At 39.6% G+C, this 24,354-nt stretch overlaps 1 protein-coding gene across 3 annotated transcripts in view; it reads right to left on the bottom strand.

Moving 5' to 3' along the window:
• Positions 1 to 951: 951 nt before the first annotated feature.
• The window catches only part of MDM4 (MDM4, p53 regulator), a 33,214-nt gene continuing 9,811 nt past the window's right edge, over positions 952 to 24,354 (bottom strand). The window contains exons 3-12 of one of the 3 annotated variants that reach the window (XM_012726951.1): positions 23,751 to 23,825; positions 21,301 to 21,434; positions 19,674 to 19,729; positions 15,757 to 15,824; positions 14,948 to 15,047; positions 12,613 to 12,773; positions 10,997 to 11,143; positions 9,482 to 9,562; positions 7,228 to 7,277; positions 7,021 to 7,129 (exon numbers count right to left, since the gene is read on the bottom strand). In XM_012726951.1, coding sequence (XP_012582405.1) covers positions 7,117 to 7,129; positions 7,228 to 7,277; positions 9,482 to 9,562; positions 10,997 to 11,143; positions 12,613 to 12,773; positions 14,948 to 15,047; positions 15,757 to 15,824; positions 19,674 to 19,729; positions 21,301 to 21,434; positions 23,751 to 23,825 — 885 coding nt within the window. In that variant the 3' untranslated portion in view covers positions 7,021 to 7,116. Of the gene's footprint in view, positions 7,278 to 9,481; positions 9,563 to 10,996; positions 11,144 to 12,612; positions 12,774 to 14,947; positions 15,048 to 15,756; positions 15,825 to 19,673; positions 19,730 to 21,300; positions 21,435 to 23,750; positions 23,826 to 24,354 lie in introns of all 3 variants that reach the window. The other 2 variants (XM_004685537.2, XR_001145596.1) reach the window with 2 other exon arrangements.

Below are 24,354 nucleotides of genomic sequence, written 5' to 3'. Positions count from 1 at the left end.
AGGTCTCCTCAGGGGTGCATCTCTAGAGGAATCCCTTACCTGGCAGCCTACAAAGGTTGCCCCCAAAACAGTGTGCATCAACCTCACCATCTGAAGCAGCCCAAACTCATGACCACTGACCACACACTACAGCTGTAAGCGAAAGGCCTTCTGAAAAGCATGTGGGCTCTCAAGTTTTTTGTGGAGAGGTCCACTTTTCTTTGACACCCCCCACAAAGAACAGACTGAGAGTCACAGACCAGTGGTTTTGCTGAAGCTCCCGAGATTGCAAAATGTTTGGACTTTTTTCTAAGATATTTCATTAGTTTTTCAAAGAGGGCTATCACCCCCAAAAGGCAAAGAGACTGCTAGACACCCTCACAGATGCTGGGCAGGTGACTGACATGTATGCTGTGACAAATCTTCAGGAACTCCCTCACCAGTCCCACATCACACACACCCCAAAACAGAACCCTGTGCCTGCTGGCTACCTGTGAACCTAGTGAAGAGGAAACCTGTGTTCTCGCCGTGTGGAAGCTCTTCAGCAGCAATGAAGGGGGACATGAGGACAGCCACTGGCTCGGAAGAGTGAAGTACAGACCTGTGCCCAGCAGGGGCTGGCGAAAATCACTCCAGGTACACAAGTCCTCTATTTGCCAATCCTCGGGGTCCAGCCAGAAACCATAACTTCACTGTATAACTAGATCATTAAAAACACTGCAAAATACTGGGTGTCCTTCAGGAAAGGGAACCCAAAACTGGAATATAACCATTACTCATTATAATAGGTGAGGGGAAGGCGGAAGGGCAGTGGATATCAAAAGTTGCTGCTAGTTTTAAATCCACTACTACACAATTTCATGTTTTCATCCCCAAACTAAACCAAAGATTATATATAAAAACACAAAATGGGATTTTGCTGTCTTACAATCAGTTATATATTTCCCCAATAACACCACCACAAAATGGCAAAATGAAAATTATTTAATATACAAAAGAATAAGCACAAGAGAAATCGACAGCTATTAAAAGCATTATATAGTGCAAGTATCAAGAAGATACAGAGCGATTATTAACTTAGTGGTGCTTATGACAACATGGCAAAAACGCACAAAAACATGTCTTTCTTCATTTAGTGAGTGGGCCACCAGTCAGCGTCATTTGCAATTGCTTTTCTTCCCATCTTACAAGTTCACACACGCTAATGCTGTTGATGGAGGCTACCGGATTGGATTATGCGACCTGTAAAATTGCTTGTTTTCTGTTTACTGACAATGCATTTTATGCCACCTACTCAAGTGCATGGAGAAAGAGAATTTTATACAACAAGGCATAGCAAGGCAGTTGTAGCTGCTACAAACTGAGACGGTCCTCCCCAACTTTGCAAGAGAACCCTCTCCCCTAGGAGAGAGGCCGACGCCAAAGGAAGGGCTCGGGCAGGAGGCCTGGCCACGGGAGCAACAGAGGCTCTGCTAGGCAGGAATAAAGGGCTTGTGCTCATGCCAGGGCGTGAGGTATTGGTCTATCAAGTACACGAACTTGTAGCATCTCACCGAAGGCAATTCTAGGGTTTGTAGTTGCTCCTCCATACTGAATCCCCACAACAGACGACGAGGTAGAAAGACAGCATGTACACTCACTTCACAGACGCGAGAAATGGAGGCGCAACGTTAATATTGGGACTCGAGACAGAGTATTATTCCTTATCTCTATCCAAGGAGGCACTTACGGTTCCTAGCTATGGACTCAGGAGAGTTCTATTTAGAAGCAGTTTAAGACTTCTACTTTGCCAAGTGCTGGAGGTCACAAACATTTCATTCTCCCTTTAAAATATTGTCTACTACTTTTAAAGAGATTAAAGGGGGAGAAAAAAGAAGAAAAAGTAAATGAAAACATGAGGCAAGCCTACAGGGGGAAAGAACAAGCCTCCTGTCGTAGGAATGGCTGGCTTCCACTTCTTAGCAGAAACAACAGGGCGCTACTCCCCTCACTCTCTCACGTACACAAAGGAAGCCTCGGCCTCAAGATGAGTTTTATTAGACAGCAGCTCTCAGGACAGAGCTTCCGTCCTTATTGCTAGAATCCACTACCAAACCCCACAAGAGACACTCCCTGGGACCGAGGGGAAAGGGACGAACAGCTACTGAAGACACAACCACCCAGGGGGTGAAACAAAAGGCCTTTGGTATAAAAGCAATACCCATAAGCAGAGAATAATTCTGAACTGAGGGAGAAATCACAAATGGAAGGACGGGGGCTGACTATCTGAAAATAAGGTACTGTTTAAAAAAAAATGTCTTGGGGTAAGAAATTTGCGTGCTCTTCTTTTAACTCAAGTGTTGTAAAGTTGATTCTCAATAACACACTTGCTAATTATAGCAACTGTCTGAGACAGGAACTGTCCCGGTAGCCCTGTTTGGCCTGCTCAGTATCCTGGACCCTTGCTGTCCCAATGAGTTGTGCTTGTACCCGGAAGACAGAAGGATCCTGGTGGCAAGAGCAGCAGCATTCTGGAGCTGAGCTAAGCTACCCAGAAATATGAGCAACCTTTTTCAGCAAATATAACATTTGCAGTTATTGCAGAGGCTTCTGAGAGAGGTACAGTAAGCCTCAGCAGCAGAGATTCACTAACCTTCTCTCTAGCCATCACTGATACTAGCATTACTTGGGATTGCATCAAAAGCTCTCGAAATGCTTATGGGACATTCTCCCAGGAGAGAGATCTGTAGGCCTCCTAAAGGTTAAAAAAAAAAAAAACAGCAATGACAAACAACAACAGCGTGAACAGAAAGGATGTCTGGAAAACAAAAGTCCCCAAATTAGGTCTGGGGGAACCCCTTGACCTTCATATACTCATTTCCAAGTTAGCTTTAGAGACCTCAAAATTTTTCCTCATATGCTGAACTACAACTCTGCTATTCACAAATCAGAGAAGTTTCAGCAAAGGAACTTTCCAGCATTCTTTACGGCAGTGCAAAACGCTAGATACTGGTAAACACTGTACATTTTCACTTTTGGCACAGAGCAGAGCGCACAGGGTCCTCTATCTTTGAAGTGCGGCTTCTGAACACAGCTCCTAACCTACAGCCACCCTGGGCACGGGCACGGGCAGCCGCTCCACGCATATGTGCATGTGTCCACCCAGGAGGCAGGGGCAGCAAGTGAGCTCTTCAAGACCTGGGTCTGAACAGGCTAAGCAGAAAATCAGCTAAATGGAAAACAACAGATTCACAGTATCTCAAGCTACCTATTTCAGAAACTCACTTAACTCTCTGTGGGGGAAAATCCCAAACACCTGGCCACCAAGTTTCCTCTTTCCCAAAGAGAATCAAGAGGTAACACAGTAGCTGTAAAACGTGAGACTGAACAGCCAATTTCCCGTTAACTTTTCAAAGAAGTCAACATTGCATTAAATGGACATTTTAAAAGGTCATGTATGATCTTCACTGGCAAATATAAATTCTTCTGAACAAAATATCGTACAAAGCATTACATACAACTAAATAAACATAAATCACAATCAAAGCGCAGCTGCATTCCAATGCTTGGCAGTGACTCAACATTACATCAGACAAGGTCATGGCAGTGTGAGGCTGGCCTAGCTGGACATCCACGGTCAGAGCTAGGATGAAGAGCTTATGATACTCCACAGTGGGGCTACGGGTAAATGGTGCTATCAGTTGAAAGGCTTCATCTAAGACTTTCCAGAAAGTCTGATTTCAGTATTAAACACAAAGTTTACCAGACACAGTGCAAGTAGATAGTTAATATTAAGACACAGAGGACATTTGTAGCTACAATCTAGAAATGCAGTTTTTTCTAATAATGTAATTTATGCTCTGAACTTTATTCAGGATAACATGACGATAAATATTAATTTAAATAAGTAAAACAAGTAGTTTGATGCTCATGAAAGGACTCATCCACCACACGCCTGTGGTGTGACACACAACACGCAATTCCACCGACACCTACTTTAAAGTCTCACAATCAAGACTTTAATTCAAGCGCGGCTGCAGGCAAGGATGAGCAGAGAACTTAATGTTCAAGTGGACACCTCTGAGGGTAAAGAGGAAAGGAGCCTGACCAGACAGGATGCTGCAAACAGGAGTCAAGGCACTTGCTCAGAACACAGCCAAGGCCACGCTGCTGCAGCTGAAATTAAACGGTAGTGTTTGGAGTCCAGAAAAGCAGCCCACGAAGATTCCACACCCAAGTCAGGCAGTCTTAGTGGTAGCTAAGACAGAGCTGTACCGCAGCACAGTGCCCCTTAGAGCACTGCCTCAGAGTGTAAAACACTCCCCGTGGCATCAAACAAAGGAAGGGGGAAGATCAAGACGAGTTCGTTTACTCAGACAGGAGTAAATTCCATATGAACTCACAGCTACTTCTAAATAGCGCTAATGGAAGCGGTGAAAATCCTAGGGAGGAAAAGCTGAGGCCCAGGAGGATTCTGTGCTGGGCCAGGAAGTACCCAAGCTACCCTGAAATGGCTAGAAACACATTTTTTTAGATGTTCTTAAAAAAAGAAAGTTTATCTAAGGGGAATCGCAGGCCACAGGTGCTCATGTATCTTTCTCCCTACAAGCACTTGGCCAGCACATAGAAAACCCAAATTCAAGGCAATCACACCATCAGAAGAGCGGGTTGCCGGGAAAATGCGAGGTAACTCATCTGGAGTTTACAGCATTTACCACAGCCCCACCAAGCTCAGGCCTAGGAGGACTGGTTCTTCTTGTCCCCAGTGCCTGGAGACCGGACCCAACTTTCACTGCTGAGTCAGAACACTGGAGAAGTGGTTCAGGCTCCTCTGCTACCTTTAGCGGTAATTTACTGATTTTGTAAGACAGTCCAACATTTACTGGGCCCTGCCTCTTGTAGGAGAAAGTCACTGTTCTCGCTAAAGTTCTATCTTAGCTGTAAAGTCAGAGCTTCTAGTATGTTTAAAGGTTATTAGCTGTTCCAGATTCAACAAGCACCATCATTAAAATATTTAACAAGAGTTAAGTGAGGATTCAGTACCAGCATGAGTAGATCCTTGCAGGACTGCAAGCAGACAGTCGTTTAACCCTTTCAGCCTCATGCAAAATAAAAGGGGTTGAGTATAAGAGTACAGAACAGTTTGAGAATACTATAGCTTTCTAACTTCCTCGCTAGAAATCAAGCATGGTATTCAATAAAGAAATCTTGTTCTACTTCCTATACTTGGGAAAACTTCACTTCTAGGGCTGGGCTTCCAAAAAATGTGGTCCTGGACCAGCATCAGCTTCCAGCGATACTTGTTCAAGTGGAAATTCCTGGTGGGTGGGTATGCATGGGTGTGTGTGTCGGGGAGAAGCTGGGCTTTGCTTAACATGCAACCCAGGTGAAGTGATCATTCCAGGCCCTTAATTCTCAAAATGGTATGTTCATACTTTTTTTTTCCCCCCAATGGGAAATCAATCCAAAGATCTGTAAGGAAATCAATCCAAAGATCTTCGATTTCTATCTTGTACCAAGATTTACCACACTGATAAGACCTCTTCAGATTTACCACTTTTCTCTAGAGGCATCAAACATGACGACAAAAAGACTGGAGGGGAAAAAAGCCCCCACATACTCTCAAGACACAGAGGCCAGACTAACATAAAGAGAATTTTGGTGGAAAATTCCCTTATCTTTCTGTCTTAGAACTGTAACTGACATGGTTATATCAGAAATATATGTTAACATATTTGAGCTAAAAATAAAATCAAATATTCTGACTGAAAGTGGTTTGATTTGTCTGGTTAGTTTTATAAGGTCAGATTATGCCAGCTTATATGGTAAATGCTACAAATTTAACCAACTAAATATATAGCTCCATGGTTTGGACAAAAATATCTTTAAAGCACATACACAATTGATTGGCTAATAAACCTATTTTAAGTACCTAATCTTATTTAAAAAAATTAGAAATCAAATTAAGTATGTGCAAAAAGAAAAGTAATGTAGAATGAGATTCATAAAATGGTAGAGAAAGAAATATAAGGGAATGTCCTCAGGTGACAAACATTCTGTAACTTGTCTGGTACAGCTGTCAACAACACAGCTAAGGGCACAATGAATTATTAATTATACCTCTTTTTTTTTTTAAATGTGCAAAAAGTTAATATATACTTTTTCCAAACTCAGGGGGTATATTAGCAAAAATGTTTGATACTGTTATTCTAGGAACATGTGGAAGAGAGCTCTTGTTTTCTAAGACTTTCCTTTTGTGCTCTGACCACACAGCCTGACTGCAACACAGTGACCTGTAGCACCGTACTATCACTGGGCTAATCAAATCATTTATGCTTTTTCACTGTTAGCTTTATATTTTTCTAATAGCCACTCTGGATTTTCATGCCTAGAAACATTCTCTAACAGAAGAGTAGAGATTAACTAAAAAAAGTATTAGTCTTCAAGTAATTTGGTGAGTGAATGAATATGTCACTTATACTGGCAGGCGCTCCTAGACCCACATCTTTGAAGGGAGAAGTCACTAACATATTTCTTCGTGACAATAGGTCCCGAAATTGATAACCTAGTTCTAAAGGACTCACTCTCATATTCCATGTAAATTTAGAAGCACAACTGTCCTAGAACACAGATGTCTGCATGAGTTAATGAACAGGTATGATGGGTCACACTGAGGGGAGAGACTAAATGCTGATGGTTTAATATATGACCAGGTCATATTAGTATTTCTTTGCAATTCATTAATTCTACTATGCTATAAAAACCTTAATAACCAGCTGAATCTCTTTCTTGCAAATAGGGCATGAAGCCCCAGCCTTCTTTAATCTTCTAGCACAGTGAAAACAAGTGACAAGATGGCCTGTCCTCCCATGAATAATGTTCCCATTTCGTGGCCTTTTTTCACACAGACTACAGGGCTTCAGGAGATTCTGGCAGTCTTCTATGTTTTCTGCATCGGTTCTCTGTTCAAAAAGGTTATCTGTTTGTTCTCCCATGCTTGATATAGTCTCTTGGCTTTCAGAACTATGAGCCAAATCCAAGAATTCCACCGAGTTGCAGGAATCAAAATGTCTGGGGTTTTCTTCCCTTTTGTATCCATCTTTAGGTCTAACAACTGGAGCTGATATTGTTCTTCTGCAATCAGGGACATCAATTCCTTCATTTTCCTTTTCTGGTATGGCAGTGATATCAGACGTGGAGAGAGAATGGGTTAACTTAGAACAATCTGAATACCAATCCTTCCTCAAGGCCCAGCACCGAAAACAGTACCTCTTGCTTGGAGAGTTAAATTTCTTGCACTCAGTACACTGCCACTCATCCTGAAAAGACAAGCGCAGCCAGTGAAAACTCACACGGTGGTGAACAGGACACTGATAAAGTAGGTGGGGACGGCAACTCCTCACTATTGGCTAAGCCAGCGGGAGTTCAGACACTCCACGCCAGTGGGCTAGCCTGGAACCTGGGCAAATTCTACACCTAATGAAGAAACTCTTGAAAAGCTTTATACTGATAGTAATATAATTCACTTAATATATCTATCTTCAAGAAAGTTCATTGTTTTGGCTTTCTACCTAGTTTGGGTGGGACTGCTTGCTTCCCCCTGCCCCGCCCCCCAACTGCCTTCTTTTCTAGGTTCATTTTTCTTTGTGCATTTTACACATTTAAGAGTTAAAGAATGAGAAAAAGAAACCCACTGTTGTCATTTTTGCCTAATTAACAAATGTCATAAAATTTGGCAAAAAACATGCTAAGTTAAAATGAAATTTGAAAACTACTAAATGTATTCAAGTTCTCTCACTGCTCTCAGGACCAGGTAGTCAGTTGTACACCTAAATCACACTCTTCGAAAAGTCAGTATTCTTTTTTTTTTTAAGACGTAACTTATTTGTTTTAAAGATTTATTTTACTTATGCAAGAACTGGCATATAGGCCAAAGGTACGGGGTGAGAGGATTCACCAGAGACAGAGTGGGAGCAGAACAGGCGGATCTACTGAAATACACCGTTGAGGGGAGCAGCAGACAAGGCAGGAGGGGTCTGCTGCACCATGTGGGTCACCGCCCTGGCAGGGGACTGAACTCGGGCTACAGTGGCTAGTGAAAGCTTGATAGCACTGAAACCCCTCTGCCACCACGGAGATTATACCCAGGCCCCCAAAAAATCAATATTACTGTCCTTGAATACCAAGTAACTTTTTTTCCTACTTCTCTATATTCAAATAAGGTAAAACTAGAGTCCAAGAACTTTAATGGCTTGCTTATATCAAAGGTAATTAACTACAAGTCAAGAGCATATAATGTGGGTAACTGGCTGCCTCTGACAGATTCAATGATTTGACACAGGCTGATTAGATTACTTTTAGAATATGAGCCAAGCATTTCAAGTTGAGAGGTCATAATTCAACTGCCTAGACTAAAGGCAGGGGCATGATAATTTGTTAAAACTGGGTTGTTCTCTAGAGAGCCTCAAAACATTTTTGCCAGATACTCATATTTTATCTACAACGCTATATACTCAAAAGAATTTCTTGAAGATTTGGAAATGATAATTGATGATGTCTCATAATCTAATTGTTATTACTTTCCCCTTTTCAGTAGTATAGAAAATAATAGGACTTATTAAATTCAATGGCATCTTTGATTTGATGAAATATAATCGATTTGCTTAATAGGTTTTCTAGGCCCAAGCAGTCACAGAAGTTTGATTAAGATGGATATACTTATCTCTGCTATTTATATTATGGTCAAGAGCACTTAATGGACCAATATGTTCCACTTTATTACTTAGCTATACACAGATAATTTGCCATGAAGCACCATAATGGCCAACAGGGTGTTAGGAGGGGTTGGGAGGTAGCAGTCATCACTAGTGACAATCTACATTTTTCTATTCATCAGCAGCAACATATAAAACCTGTTCCCTCCCTCACCACCTTTCTCCCCACAGTGTATTAGCAAGGGGAAGCATTTAAAGGACAACAGAGAACTAGCATGTTTAGACATGAGGTTAGACAGGAGTGTCAGCTGGTAACAAATCCAAGCCTACGAACCTAATAGCTTAAAGCTGAACATCATTCTGCCTCAAATGTAAACCTGTATGGAAATTAAGTTATTTCTCATGTTTCCTTTTAACAACCATTGAAAATGTAATTTTTATAGAACTTCAGGTAACTGTAGATCTGCCTTTGGGATTACGGAGAGGTATTTGGTGGGAAAGTAATGCAGCACTGTTTTATATAACTTGTGTATCCAATGCAACAAATTCAAAGAGTTTTGACAGCAGGGAGACAGGCAAAAGAGGAGAAATCATCTCTTTCCAAGGTAGGAGGGATCAGATTAAGTCTCCCCATCTCTTTCCAAATTCCAATAAAAATCTGTAAGATGTGAGGAAACCGACATCTCTAGGCGCTAGGAGAGGCGGGCGGAAGAGGCTGAGGCTAAACGCATCTGTGAGCACAAGTGAGCGCTGCAACCGTGACAGCCGACGACGAGGGCGGCCTGGCAGGCTTCAGTTGAGACTCATACCTCAGAGGTAACTTCTACATCAGTGTCATCACTTAGGGACTTAGAGTCCTCAGGGTCATCATTTTCCCCCACTTCAAACAGCTGTGAAGGCAAAGATACCACCTTAGTAAGGTTTACCTAGTTTAGATGAGGCTATCACCTGAAAGCGAAAAAGACATTTAAAATTCACATTCTGCTCCATCACTACCAGTTAAAAAGGAGACAGCTTAACTCTGAGGGCAAAAACGTAACTCTGCACACACCTAGCAGAGCTTTCAAGAGCATGAATGACGGAGAAGCACCAGAGGGGCTACCAAATCATCTTCTTCCCTCCGGTGGGAGAGGCTGATCAAATGTATGAATTTAAAGAAAATACAGTGTCTGAGTAGAGATGCTATGTAAATGTGGAATTTTTTCCTTAGAAATCTAGGTAGGCAGGCATTCACAAGGACTCGGTGACAAAACTGAAGTGAAAAGCACTGTATAAAATAAGGGACTTAGATGCAAAGAATGAAAATGAGTATTTTAAGTTTTTACTTTTCATATTCAAAAGTAAAACTAGTTATGCAATTCTCGACTGTCCTAGAAAAGCATGCCTATCGACCAGGAAATGATGTCAAAAACTGTAGGAAGTGTCTCTGAAATTAAAAAATTTAGAATTTTGAAATCCTAAAAACTCTATACTCCAGAAATATAAATATGACCAAAAGGGACATTAAATAAAATAAAAAAGGGATGGGAAGGAAACTTAAAATTCTAAAAATTAAAAGCCTACTTCTGCAATGCAAAACACAAAATAACCAAGTATGACAGAATTGTAAGCCTCTGTATAGAAACTTTCTCACAAAAGTTCAAGTACTTAATTCTCTATAGAAGTTTCCAAGTGTCATCGCTGGCTTCATTCTAGCCACTTGAAACCCATACAACAAGTCTAACAAGAAATCCAAGCATCTATCTGCTAAACACAAAAATATCAGAAGATCCTTTGGGACACCAAATCACTACGAGAATCTCTTGAATTAAAAGGATGACAGAATTTGGGTGTCTTTCTTACTATATTTACTTAATGTTTACCAAGACTCTTGTCTGTCAGGCGTTGCCCAATCTGAGACTTGAACACACACTTGTAGGTCCCTTCATCTCAAAATCTCACTCCTCTCCCCCTATTTTAACTCAACTATTTTCCATTCAGATGTAAATTAGTTATGGAAGCTATTATAATGTCTAAGAAATAATATTTCCCTACAGGCTCTTTTGGCTATTCAGAACTCTGCCTTTTCAGAAAAGCAAGATCTCCAGAATAAAGAACATCACAAAGGGAGGCTAACCATTTGGGGAAAAGTAGATAGTTTTACTCCTAACAAGATAGTTTTATCCATGATCATATCTTATTTTTCAGGCAGTCTCTGTTAACTTAAAGTTGGACATAAGAAAATGTCAGAAAAATAAAAAGGGGGACCATGCGAGTCACTTGTGCAAGGTGGTATGGGTATGGTCACCAGGTCTGAACAGGTTCACGCTTTTCCCACAACAAACCTTTTCATCTCTCACTTTCCCTACTTCTTCTGATTGTTCAGTATCTGTAGCTTCAACTTTTATTCCAACACCAAACTGCTCTGACACGGACTCATTCAAAAACCACAAGTCATCTGTGGTATCTGAAACAATGGCCGTACCTATATCCTAGTAGAACAAAAAACAAACAAGAGTTTTGTAGTCAGAGGTTTATCAAAGATGCTGAATAAACATGCAGAAGCCCAAATTCAATGTCTTCACATATTTCTCAAAGGATACCCAGCCTTCCCTTAACAAACATCTATTCATTCAGCAGATTATCTACTGGACGCCTAGAAGCTAACAGATGGACATAAAGGTATCTAGCAAGAAATTTTCAGTTTTAATGGCACATCAGATTTAATAGTAAATCAGGTATAACACTTGAGAAATACCAGAGCTCAGAAGGCAGGATTCATTGTTGCTCAGCCAAAAAGAACCCATTTCTTACATTCCTTTCCCACTGGTGGCACTCTAAGAAGCTAGAAAACATACTGCTTCCCTTTAATAGTGAGTGATGTTTATTGAAGAAATATGAGAAATACAGATTGTTACTCAAACTTTTTGTTCTTTCTGAATTCTTAAAAAACTTTTTAAAAAACTTTTTTCCACAGTCATCTACATTTGTGAAATACTTTCCTACAATATTCATAAAAGACAACTTTTTTTTAAGATTTATTTATGCACACAGAACTGTGGTGCAGGCCAGAGGTGAGGGGGATGAGAAGATTCACCAGAGGCAGAGCAGGAAGCAGAACACAAAGACCAATACTGCTGAGGGGAGCAAGGGTGGGTCAGGAGAGGTCTGCAACAACATGTGGGTCACCTCCCTGGCTGGGGATAGAACTTGAACTGAAGCAGCTGCAGCGGGCTTCACAGTGCTGCTCTTTAACCCACTGCACCACCAGGGAGGGCCAAAGACAACTTATTATCCTGCCACTATTAGATACCTATTCATCGGCATATTGAACATATTGAACGCCCGCTATGTATCAGATACTGTTCTAGGTACTAGGCAACAGAGGAATAGTGAATACAAAAGGCACAGATGTGATTTCAGAGGAGGTAAACATAACAGACACATAAAGTCTAATAACAAGTTTTATAAAGCAAGAAGTGCAATGAAGAAGCAGGATGATGATGGCTTGAATTACAGTTTGACAATGAAAGTGGTTGGTAAAAATGGTTAGATTTCACATATACTTTGAATCAAAAATTGATAATCATGACAAAGAAATCAATGCTATCCTGTGACATCTGGCTGGAAACACTGAGTAGAGGTAAACTAAAGACAAAGGCTTAGAAAGAAGTGTTTGGCAAAAAAAAAAAAAAAAAAATCAAGACTCGAGAGTTCTGAGTATCTCAAATGTTGGATCATCTAAGTGGCAGTGTTAACTGAGCAGGAGACTGGGCATGAACAGACATGTCAGGACTGAAGACAGACCAAAGCATCACAAGCACACAGCTGGCACTCACAGAAACAGCACCACACGGGTGCAAGTCTGTAATTCTTAGACAACGCACTGTGTGGTCAAGAGTAACCAGACTGCTGCTTCTCTTTCAAAAGGAAAAGCACCCCCTTCAAATGTGAAATTTACCTGATTTGTCTGTAAATCAGTTGAGCCATTACTTCTAGGTGTATAGTTGTTTCTCAAGTTTCCTAAAAACCACCAAGGCAGGCCGGCTACATCCCATTCCTCAAACCCAAGGTCCAGTCTAGAGGTCTCATCTTGAGTTAAATTTTGTATCAAATCTTCATCTACAGATGTCAAAAGAATGATCACTTTGTATACAACACTTGAAAATTAAGACTCTTTATAATAGCTACAATATTTTAGAAGTAAAAAGAAATTCTTGTTCCCAGTGAGAAATAACCAGAAATCAAATAGCTGTTTCAGAAGCAGGCCCCAAATCTCCTCCCATTAAAGTTTCATTAGCAAATAGAGGATCATATATAAAGAAATATAAGCTATGAGAAAACGCTAAACAATGACACTGCTCTAAAAGAATGTCTGAAAGGTCAGTGACATTCTCAACATTCCGAGTGCCTTGATAAATGACATGGTCGAGTACATGATGCCTGGCGGTGGCATGACCTACTGGACTGCAAACTGGTGAGGCACGGACAGGAAATGGCCAGCACAAGGCTGTCTAAGCAGTCTTCCTGGCACAGCCAGTATTCTGGAAACATTTTTCAAAAATTCATGTTTTAAAGTACAAAACACTGAACTCCAGGTTGCTCGAGCATGTATGTTATAACCTTTTTGGCTCAGTGAGCTCTGCTGGAGGGAGGATACCTAAGAACTAGAAATAGTTCAAGGGAAAAAATCTCCAGTTGTACATCTAAATGATATTCAGGGTAGTTATTAACAATTTTGTTGCTAACACAAGAAATTCTTTTTTCCCCACTATCCCAATGTTTCTGTGCTGCTTTGCGATTTCCCTACTTTCTTACTCTCCTCTACCTCTTCCCAGATGTTTGAAAAAATTTATAAATGGGTCCCTGCCAAAAGAAAAGGGTTACGCTATCTACTTAAAAAGGACATTGATCCCACCTGCTAATAGGGTTATCTGCACCCAGAGAAACTAACCATCTCTGTTCCTCACTATTAAAATGATCAGAAACCAAATTTTTGAGTTGGTTACTTATTAAATGGTATCTTCATTTATTCAAGCTCTATCAACTTACTGTAAATGGAATGGAAATAGGTCATTCTTTCCTTGTATAAAGAATTCTATCCTTTCCATCTGTCTACCTTCCTGGAAGGCTAAGCTATTTCTTCTCAAAATTTCCACAAACTACATATAGTCTCTTTAATTGGCTTTTTTTTATAAGCAGCCTTTTGAGTTGAAAATGGTCAAGAACCTGAATTAAAGAAACAAAAGTACACATTTAATGCCAAAGAGGAACAGTTCCAAAGTAACTAGGCAGCCTTCAACTCTTCAAATGCAATTTGAAGAAAACTATCCAAACTGACTGAAGTTTAATGAACATTTAAAACGGTTCAAGCAGAATAAGCTCCTTGGATGTTTGTTAGAGGCTTAACCTGCCATTGCTTAAAGTTTAAGTTTGAGGTTCCTAGACGAGAAAGATCACGACATAAAATACCTCTGAGGTACTTAGAATTTAAACATCTTTGCAGAAAGTTTTAGAGATCTTTTATAAAGTCAGGTTTCAGGAAACTTTCAAAATATCTATTAACTCATGCAGTCCAGCCACATCTATGGATGTGGCAAAGATCTGGTAATAGCCATCCAAGAACAGAGAGCCACCAGGTTTCTTCAGTCTCATTCTTGGCTCTAAGTCCTTTAGTATATTTACCACTTTAACAAACTTCAAAAATCTAAGAAAAGTAGCCACTCACAGACTAATCAAATCAAATTTCTGACCAGGTGGAATACATATGGGGTAATTACAAGTGAAGGCAGCTTGAGTTACCAAATGGCAAACTGATAATGTGTTAATTTTCATTAGCATGCCAGCTAGGAGGGTGTGTGCCCCTCACAGTAGTCCTGGATTGCTCAAAGAGTACTAGCATCTTCTTCAAATTTAATGGTAACCAAGTTGAGAAAAAGGTTTTTGGAAAATAATGATAAGTATGACATATGCTCTCCTACTCCACATGTGAAGAGACAGCATTATTATTATTGAATTCTCTATATGTGGTCTTCATTTAGCAAGTGCTTAACATATTAAGCACCATTATATAATTTATAACAATTATAAGAAGTGCTTAACATCCAATTTCTAGATGGCAATTTCTAGAAACTGGAAGAAGGGGAGGGGAAAGGAAGAAGGGTAAAAGAAAGAGGGAGATTGCAACTCAGATGGAAAAATGCACAAAATGATGTAAAAATAAACCATTATATTATTAAAAAAGAAAGAAAGAAAGAGGGAGAAGGGTCATCTACATAGACTTAATCCAAAATTACCTCCTCTAGAATTCCTGCACTTAGGCTGTGAGGTAGGCAGTGTGGGAATATTGCCTTCTTCCGTTCTCTTCCTGGAACTGGAACTTTCTTCTGCACTTTGCTGAAAAGAAGGAAAAGGCACCATCAGTGCAATAGAAATGATTGAGACCAGGGGATGTAGCAGTTCTATTCTGGCTCACCAGTTAGTGTGCAACACAATGGGTTACACACAAAAACAGAATTCTGACATTCACGACAGTCATCAAGTAATGGCAACATCTGCAACACAGTTAGAAGAATCCCAAACCTGGGGGGATGAGGGGGGAAATCTCTGCACAAAAGGCCAAAATCTGTTAAAAACAGGCTATAAATATAAAACATTTATTACAAGTGTAGGCATAATTCAGAAAGCATGTGAAACTTCACCGTATACCAAGATGACCATAAAGTTTTCCCAGGCTTGGGGAGCTTTAAGAAATGGCCTGACAGGAACTTAACTGCAACAAGTCTGTTAAAATCTAATGAAGCAGTTTCTTCAAACATCTTGTACATACACCATCACACATACAGGCACACATAAATCCCAAAGAAAATGCAACTGGAAGAACTGAAGATCAGAAGTGCTACATCCCAAAAAAAGATTCAGAGACTGGAACTCTGTTATGGGCAGAACAGAGAAGGTTCACTCTGTCCCTGGTCTGTGAACTCCCAAGAACCTTTCTTGTTAAATTCTTACCACATTCAGGAAAGGACTTGGGAGTCCAAGAGCCACAGGTACAGAGAAGGGGCCACTCTGTACAACAAAAAAGGTCACCGTGTGGTGATTTTACCTGCAGTTGGTCTTGACCTGGAATATCCATACTGTGATCCTGTGCGAGAGCGAGAGTCTGAGCAGCATCTGGATAGCAAGTGAAACAAAAGGAAAACCTTCCCTGGTAATAACCATTCAGCCACAAAAAAAGGGGCCTCAGCAAACAACTCTGGAGCCAGGTATGGTCCCTAGGAAGTACTTCTCCATGTTGCCTGGACAGACTCTTATCCAAAAGAAGGGGAAAAAAACTAATAAAAATTGCAAAGACCAAAACAGACTATTTTCAAAACTTACTGCCAAAATATAATCTGGGGAAAATGAAAAATGGCTAAAAAATGTTCTTCCATAGCAAGCTTCCAAACTGAGAACTGAGGTGAAGCAGGGAATAATGGAGAATATTATCATCTCTTCCTATAGTGTTTACTACCAAGTATGCCTAAGATGTAAGCAACAACAAAAAGAATTGGCTTTTTAATTTTTATCTTCAAGTATTAAAATTCTACAGGGTTCTGTGATTTGAAATCTGGAATTTTCCTCAATTGCTTTATAACACTAGTATCCTTCATGTAAACCTACATTCTAAGTGTCGATTTCACAATTTAAATTCCCATCAATTAAAGACAGATTATTTTTAAATCAAAAGTTTTACTTTTCCCATTTAGAGGAAGCAGCTAGTTTTTCTCAAAGTCAAATAAAAGAAGCAGAGAAGGGCCTCCCTGGTGGTGCAAGGGGTTACTTCGAAACACTAGGAAGCTGTCTGCAGCCACTGCAGCAGGAGTTCAATCCCTAGGCAGGGCGGTGACCCACATGGCACAGCAGGCTTCTCATGACCTGCCTGCTGCTCCCCTCAGCAGTGAATTTTTTTCAGTGGATCTGCCTGTTCTGCTCCCCACTCTGTCTCTGATGGATCCTCTCACCACCCACACCTCTGGCCGGTACCCCAGTTCTTGTTATGAAGAAATGAAAAAGAAGCAGAGGAAAACAATAACTTGATAGAAGTTCTTAGTTTCAAAGAAATAAATTTCAAGAGCTTGAAAAATGTTCAAGCAGAAAAAAGGAAGAAAATTTAGTTACAGGGAAAGACTACTCACTACATGAAGCTCTATAACCGAGATGTACCTAAGTGAGTCAGTCTATTCTGTGCAGGTCCAAAGGAAAAACACTCATGGAAGACAAAGATGGTCAGAGAAAGAATACAGATCCTACAACTGATCTGACAGTTCAGTTGTTTTGCCCAAAATTATAGACAGCGTTATTTGTAAAGGTATTTTTATAGCTATGGATACTGACAAGTTTGAGAGACAAGATGTTTTAACTATAACATGCTTCAAAGATTAATACACACACAAGTGAAGTTTTTCAACTAGTATCATTTATAGGGCTAAAGTCTTACAATCTTTCCTATGTTAAAACAATTAGAAGTATAAACAAATACATCTGGTGAAACTAAATGCACAAAGGAATTTTAAAATAAAAATAAGGAGCCTCCCTGGTGGTGCAAGGGGTTAAGCAGCCACTGCAGCAAGTTCAATGCCCAGCCAGGGAGCTGACCCACACGGCGCAGCAGACCTCTCTTGTTTCATCCACTGAGCCCCTCAGCAGTGTATTTCAATATATCTGCCCGTTCTGTTCCCCACTCTGTCTCTGGTGGATCCTCTCACCCCCAGTACCTCTGGCCTACACCACAGGTCTTATATGCATAAATAAATACATCTTAAAAAAAATAAGGTTAAACATGTATTTTTCATTCCATTAGTATAAATGTAGAAAAATAAAGAATTATTAAAAAATTAGAGAAATGTCTTTATAAAGAACTACCTTTACTTTAATGGCATTTTCTTTAGCCATCAAAATAAAAGCTTTAATTTATTAATTTATTTTGTAATGCTGTAAAACAGCGCTATGGAAAATACTGCGTACTTTTTATTTTGTCAAATAAACACATGTAGCACAGTTTATGAACATGAAAGAGACAGCCAACCATAAGTACCAATGCAAGTCCAAATCAGAGCAGACAATCAATCAAAAGACTTTGGGGCAATTCCCTAGTTTTGAACATTGTACGATGGTTATATAAAGATGTTACCATTTGGGGAATCTGGGTAAAGAGTATATGTAACTCTTTATAATACTGTTAAGCCACTTTTTTGTAAGTACAATTATCTCAATGTGACAAATTAAATAACAAAATGTTTTAAAGACATAACATTATGAAAAAAATGTGTTGAGAACTTGAGGGAAATTCTTGAGTCCTAGTGGTTAGTCTCAGCACTATCCGCAGCCAGGGAGCTGACCCACGTGCTGCAGCAGACCTCTCCTGTCTGACCCATCGCTCTCTTAAGCAGTGGATTTCAATAGATCCACCTGTTCTGCTCCCTACTCATCTCTGATGAACCCTCTCACTCCCCTCCCACACCTCTGGCCTGCAACTCCAGTTCTTATGTGCATAAATAAACAAATCTTTTTTTTTAAAAAAAAAAAAAAAGGAATGGTTATGGGACCATTAAAGAATGGTAAGAGCAAGGACTGCCCATTCAGAAACAGCTGTACCGCTACCACCACTGATCCGTTGCATCTGATCTTGAGCACGTTACCTATCTAATTAAAAAACAAACTTTCAGTGTCTCCATTCCCAGACCTTTCTCACAAGGTTGTTGAGAGGATGAACTGAAATACTTGTTATAGAAATGTTTGTTTTATATATACAGCCTGTTAAATTCTGCAGATGAAGGAAAAGTAAGAAAATGAGAGAGTAAAGGTAAGAGCTATACCTACTCTGGCTATTCAGACAACAGATCAATCAGAACAAATCTGAGAAAAAGAGCAGATCAACAAATATAAAATCATCTGTTTATTTCAAGTTTTTAGCTACTATTCCTGGAAACCACACCATTGCCGTACCCCCTCAGACAGAAAGTTGTAACTGGGTAACATGGGCAGATTGTCAATGAAACTAGGCAGTTTCAAAGTTCAATGTAAGTTCAAAATCATCTTTCAATATCAGAGTAGTTTTTTGGCTCTCACTTTAAAGCATAAATCTTCATTAGGGAAGAATTCTTTTCAACCAATTTGTTTCAGGAAACTACTAAAAGACTGCAAATCAAAAGGGACCACGAGCTTGGGCTTTCTCCAAAGGACAATGTTACCGAGAATCTAATCTGAAACCCATACACAGGTTTCATGTAGGAACAGGAAAACAGAAAGTTTCATTACTGGGAAATAAGTGTGGGATAGCTACAGTTTAGTTATGTCCACTTATTCACTATCTCTAAAGCAGTGGTTTCCTGAAAATACCGAATAAATTAAACTCAAAAAACGGTATTTAAGAGTATGGAATCAAGCAAAGGGTTAGACAATTAGCATTCAAAATAGAAGTGATAAACACATTAATCACCACCACAAGGGCGCTATCTACAAACTCTAAAATGCTGAAAATGATAAGGGAAAATCAATCCATTTCTTCACCAAATGATACAAAAGCAAAAGGAGGATTAAGTTGTAGAAAGATACTTACAAGACATGTTAGCCAAACGCAACATAAGAAATTTGCTTGAATCCTGACTAAAACAACTCAAATGTAAAAGATGTCTGAGATAACTGAAACTATACATAAAACAGCTAGTGGATAGTATTATGGAGTTATTTATCATTATTAATTTTGTTGCATGTAATAATGGTACTCTAATGGCTGGATTTTACAAGTGTGGATAGGTGAAGCAAATATGGCAAACTGTTAACAATTACTAAGTAAGAGATGGGTACTATCAACACTAATCTATGTTCAGGATTATCTGGAAATCTCAGTAACAGAGCAATAGCCGACCGCACGAGCCATCCCCCAGCCACGCCCTGACAGCCTCCCATGCCCATCTGGACCCTGCTCTGCGTTCCCATTATTTGCCCCCTTGAAGAATGAAGAAATAGGATTTGACGTACCTGTAGTAGTGGTGGCTAAAGTGACAAGATTCTTTCTTAGCATATCATAGAGAGGGCTGTGAGAAAATAAAAAATAAAGTGAATATGGCTTTCCATTAAAATGTTAAGTGTATTTCTGATAGGCTATTTCCCAACTTTCCCTACAATGTATGTATACTATTTTATGCAAAACAGATTCCTCAAAATCTAAGAATTACATAAATATCAAGATGTAATGCCCACGCCCTTGCATTATTTTGTCACCAATAAAAAACCAATTTACATTAAATTTTATTAACAACAGGAACCCAAATGGAGAGACTTCCTTAGGAGACAATCCCTTCTGGGACTTAAGTTTTTTTGTTTGTTTTGTTTTTTTAAATAATATAATAGTTTATTTTTACATCATTTTGTGCCTTTTTACATCTCAGTTGTAATCCCTGTGGGCTTCCCATCACCAAATCACCTGTATGATATCACCACTTTCCAGTGCACTTCCCCCCAACCCCATTTTTGATACCATTCTCCACTCCACCCATGTCTCTGGTATATAGTTGTTCATCATTATTATATTTTCCCCTGGCCCTTTATGCTCCTGCTATGAGTGAAACCATCTGGGTTTTTTTTCTCTTTCTGGCTTATCTCACTAAGCATGATCCCTTCCAGCTCCATCCATTTGCTGCAAAAGACATGAGTTTATCTTTTTTGATTGCTGAGTAATATTCTGTTGTGTATATGTACCACATCGTACTAATCCAGTCGTCTACTTTTGGGCATTTGGGTTGATTCCATGTCTTTCCTATTGTAAATAAAGCAGCAATAAACATGGGGGTGCAGGTGTCTTTTTGAATCAGTGTTTTTGTGACTTTGGGGTAGATACCTAGGAGTTAAGTTTTACATTACAACTGGGACTGGGAGTGGAAGGGAGTCTACCAAGGTAAGACAAAATGGACTCAGAAGAAACAGTCACCACAAAGCTACAGAATGAGAGAGAACACTGGATTCTCAATTATTAACTAGCTTTTCACTGTGTGAATAACCACACAGTCCATGCGCCTAGAGACAGTCACATAGCAGGTCGGAGTAGTTCTACTGTGGTCCTCAGGAAGCACTTCATCAATCTCAAAGCGTCCAGCAAGTCTACATTTCCTTCACTTGTTCATTCATCCCCTCTTTACAACTATTTCACAAAAGTATAATCTAGCCACATGAAATTCCCTCCTATCCAGACACATAACGTGATGCTCAATCTGCCTGAAGTTCTCCTTCAACCAGCCCCCTGTAGCTGACACTTTAATTACCCTTCAGATATCGGCATAAACAGCACTTCCTCAAGGAGCATTTCTATACCCCCCAAAATCCTAAATCCCACACCCCCCAAAATAGAGTTATGTGCCTTCTTTCTGCAACATTCTTCATGGTACAGTTTGGTAAGCAATGGAGTGATAAGTTACTCTCTCTCACACTAGTCTTTAAGATCCTTAAAATGAGAAACTGTTGCTCCCTATTCTATTCTCAGTGTCTTGGTGGCCACCTGACAGATGCAGACACTTAAATATTTGTTGAAATAAAAAGTCATTACCATTATAACCTCAAGAGATTAAGTGCTTAGTTATAAGTACCCAAAAAGATAAACCCTTGATCTTACCTTGGATCTTTCACGGAGAAGCTCTGACGTCCGAGTAGTTCTCCCAAAAGATCCCCACCACAGTATACCATATGCTGCTCCTGCTGATCATAGAGCTGCTTCACCATTATGTACTGGCCGAGATAGTGCATGACCTACATGGGAATAGAACACCATAAAGACATCAGTCCAGCTGCTGCCCAAAACACTCATCAATGAGGAGATAGGAAAGCTAGTTGCTAAAGAAAGAGACAGGCACATGCCTGTCGATGCTGTGTGAAGGATCCGACAAGAGAGTTGCCCTCACCAAGTAGGTTCATTCACTTACCAACACTGTGGAAATTAACAAACCATTACTTTTTAGAACTGGTCTAGCAATGGAAAACAGTGGTGAATTTAACCCAGGATTCTCTCAAAAGTTTTCTCCCAAGTCTAAACAAAAGGTTGTGTCATTAGAAGTAATAACTTTTAATTTGTTTGGTCGTAAAAATATCTTTCAAATCCAAGGGCATAAAACCATAGGCTTTGGATACATGCTCATTTCATTTTGGAGGGGAAAATAAAGTACAACATTTAATATGTCCTCAGAAGTATAAAGTAGCAATTATCTTTGTTTTTTAAATGGGTAAGGGTAATTTTAAGATTTTTTTTCTTTTTATTTTATTTATGCATACAGAACTGCAGTACAGGCCAGAGTTGCAGGGGCAGTGAAAGGATTCACCAGAGACAGAGTGGGGAGTAGAACAGGCAGATCGACGAAGTACACTGCTGAGGGGAGTAGAGGGCGGGTCAGGAGAGGTCTGCTGTGCCATCTGGGTCACCTCCAGGGCGGGGATTGAACTCATGCTGAAGTGGCTTTAGCTTCCTAGTGCTGTGCTTTAACCCACTGCACCACCAGGGAGGGCCTGCAACAATTATCTTTAAGTCCAATTTCTCCGGAATTTTAGATATTTGAACAGAAGTTTTTCTAACACTGGTCCCACTACATTGGAACAATGTTGTTCTCTCCATCCCAGACAATGACTGCCAGTAATAATACGACGCTCATCAATTACCAAGGGAAAAACAGGATAGAGAAGAGCATTAACTGGAAGGGAGGAAATTCACGCCTGTCTAAGCTTGCAAGGAAAAAAAATAAATCCACTTTAAGGATACAAAGAAAGATCTTCTAAAGCACTATTCTAGTGTGTATATAAAACTATTCTTAAATCATTTCTGCCTGAATACTGAATATTAAAATACCAGTATTTGGCCCTCCCTGGTGGCGCAGCGGGTTAAAGCACAGCACTGAGAAGCTAAAGCCACTTCCGCATGAGTTTGAATCCCGCCTGCCCCGGAGGTGACGACATGGCGTGGCAGACCTCTCCTGACCCGCCCGCTGCTCCCCTCAGCAGTGTACTTCGTTGATCTGCCTGTTCTGCTCCCCACTCTGTCTCTGGTGAAGCCTCTCACCCTCCGCACCTCTGGCCTGTACCCCAGTTCTGTACAAATAAATAAATAAATCTTTAAAAAAAAAAAAATACCAGTATTTAAAATGTTTAAATTGGGAAATTCCTTTATGCACCAGTCAATGCTCATGATGTAAACAGACTGTATCCAAGCTTTCCCCCAGTAAAACAGGATGTCACATTATTAAGGGAAATAGCATAATTCATTCTAACAATTTTACTAATATTTTTTAACAAGTTTGGGAAAAGTTTAACTACTCAAAATTTGAGATATGTAGTCCAAAATGGTACACTTATTTCAAAATGAAGGCAGTATAAATGTTCTAGAAATCTGAAATGCATTCAGGTTTGTTTCCTTGAGAGGTATAATGGCTCAGGAATGTAGCATTACTAAAAGCTGTTAAGACTTTTAGTGAAAGTCAAAAGGAAAATTGGTAATTTGGTCTCTTATATTTTGGAAGGATTAGGTATTTATCCTACTAAATAAATGCAAGCAACTGATAAAGTTTAACATTTTATTATGCAGTCTTTTCCACTTAAAAGATTCAATGTGTTTTTGTTTGAAAAAACCTTAGGAGCTAAGTAAGTTATTTAAATGCATAAACATTTAAAATCATTCACAGTGCTCAGAATAGTATTTGACACATTTATAATGAAAAACTATTGCATTTAATTCCTGCCTAGCAGTACACCCTGTAAATCACAGTGTCATTTTTTTTAATCTTGTACATGCTCTGCATTTTAACTCTGAGATCAATGAACTCATGGTTAATCTTGCTTAGCTGACAGTATACTTTAAAAGGAAACTGAAAGGAAATATGAAGTTCAACTTTGCTCAATGGGCTTTAAAACAGAGGAAACAAGCTGCTTCCACGGTACTCCTGGAACAGAACTTCCTTTTTGAGGCTGATCTCAGAACCACATATTCACTGGCTTCTGTTTCTCAGCTGCTCTACAACTGAGACCTTTCAGGGATGGCTAAGACCTTTCCATAATGGCTAAGACCTTTCCTTGATGCCTTACCTCTTTAACAGTGAACATTTCACCTTGTGCACCTGCTGCCTGCAAGATCTTCAAAAGTGGCAATTTTGGTCGTACCTAATATAAATAAAAAATATTTACATTTCAATTAGATTGAATTCTGGAGCTCTAGAGAGCAAGAACTCTTTTTAAACCTTTTTTCAACAAACCCTAGTAGAGACTTATCTATTAATGTACAATCTAACTGCCAATGATCAGAATTACTACTTGTTACCGTCCAGAAAAATCACTAGGATGGCTATGCAGATATGGATGTTAAGTGAGGATTGAGAGAATTTATGCTCTAAGTTGACGAGAATGTAAAATGGCTCTGGAAAAGTATGAAATTCCTCAAAAAATTAAAACATTTAATTTCCAGATGACCCTTCATAAACAACTGAACACCAATGTTCACAGCAGCATTATTCACAACAGAAGACAGCCTTCCCATCAAATCCATATTCTACCTTTACCACAGATTAAGACACACAATACTACCCATTGTGTGATGTTCATGAAAACACACAACAAAAGTATACATTTCTGTATGTTAGAAGAAAAGGTATGGAACAAGACACACCAAATTAATAATCGGTGTTTACTAAAG

This window comes from Condylura cristata, unplaced genomic scaffold, assembly GCF_000260355.1.
Source record: "Condylura cristata isolate star-nosed mole 26May11 unplaced genomic scaffold, ConCri1.0 scaffold00018, whole genome shotgun sequence".
In the NCBI taxonomy this organism is placed as follows: domain Eukaryota; kingdom Metazoa; phylum Chordata; class Mammalia; order Eulipotyphla; family Talpidae; genus Condylura; species Condylura cristata.
Note: the sequence above shows the minus strand (reverse complement) of the source record. Positions and strands in the feature narration are given on the sequence as shown.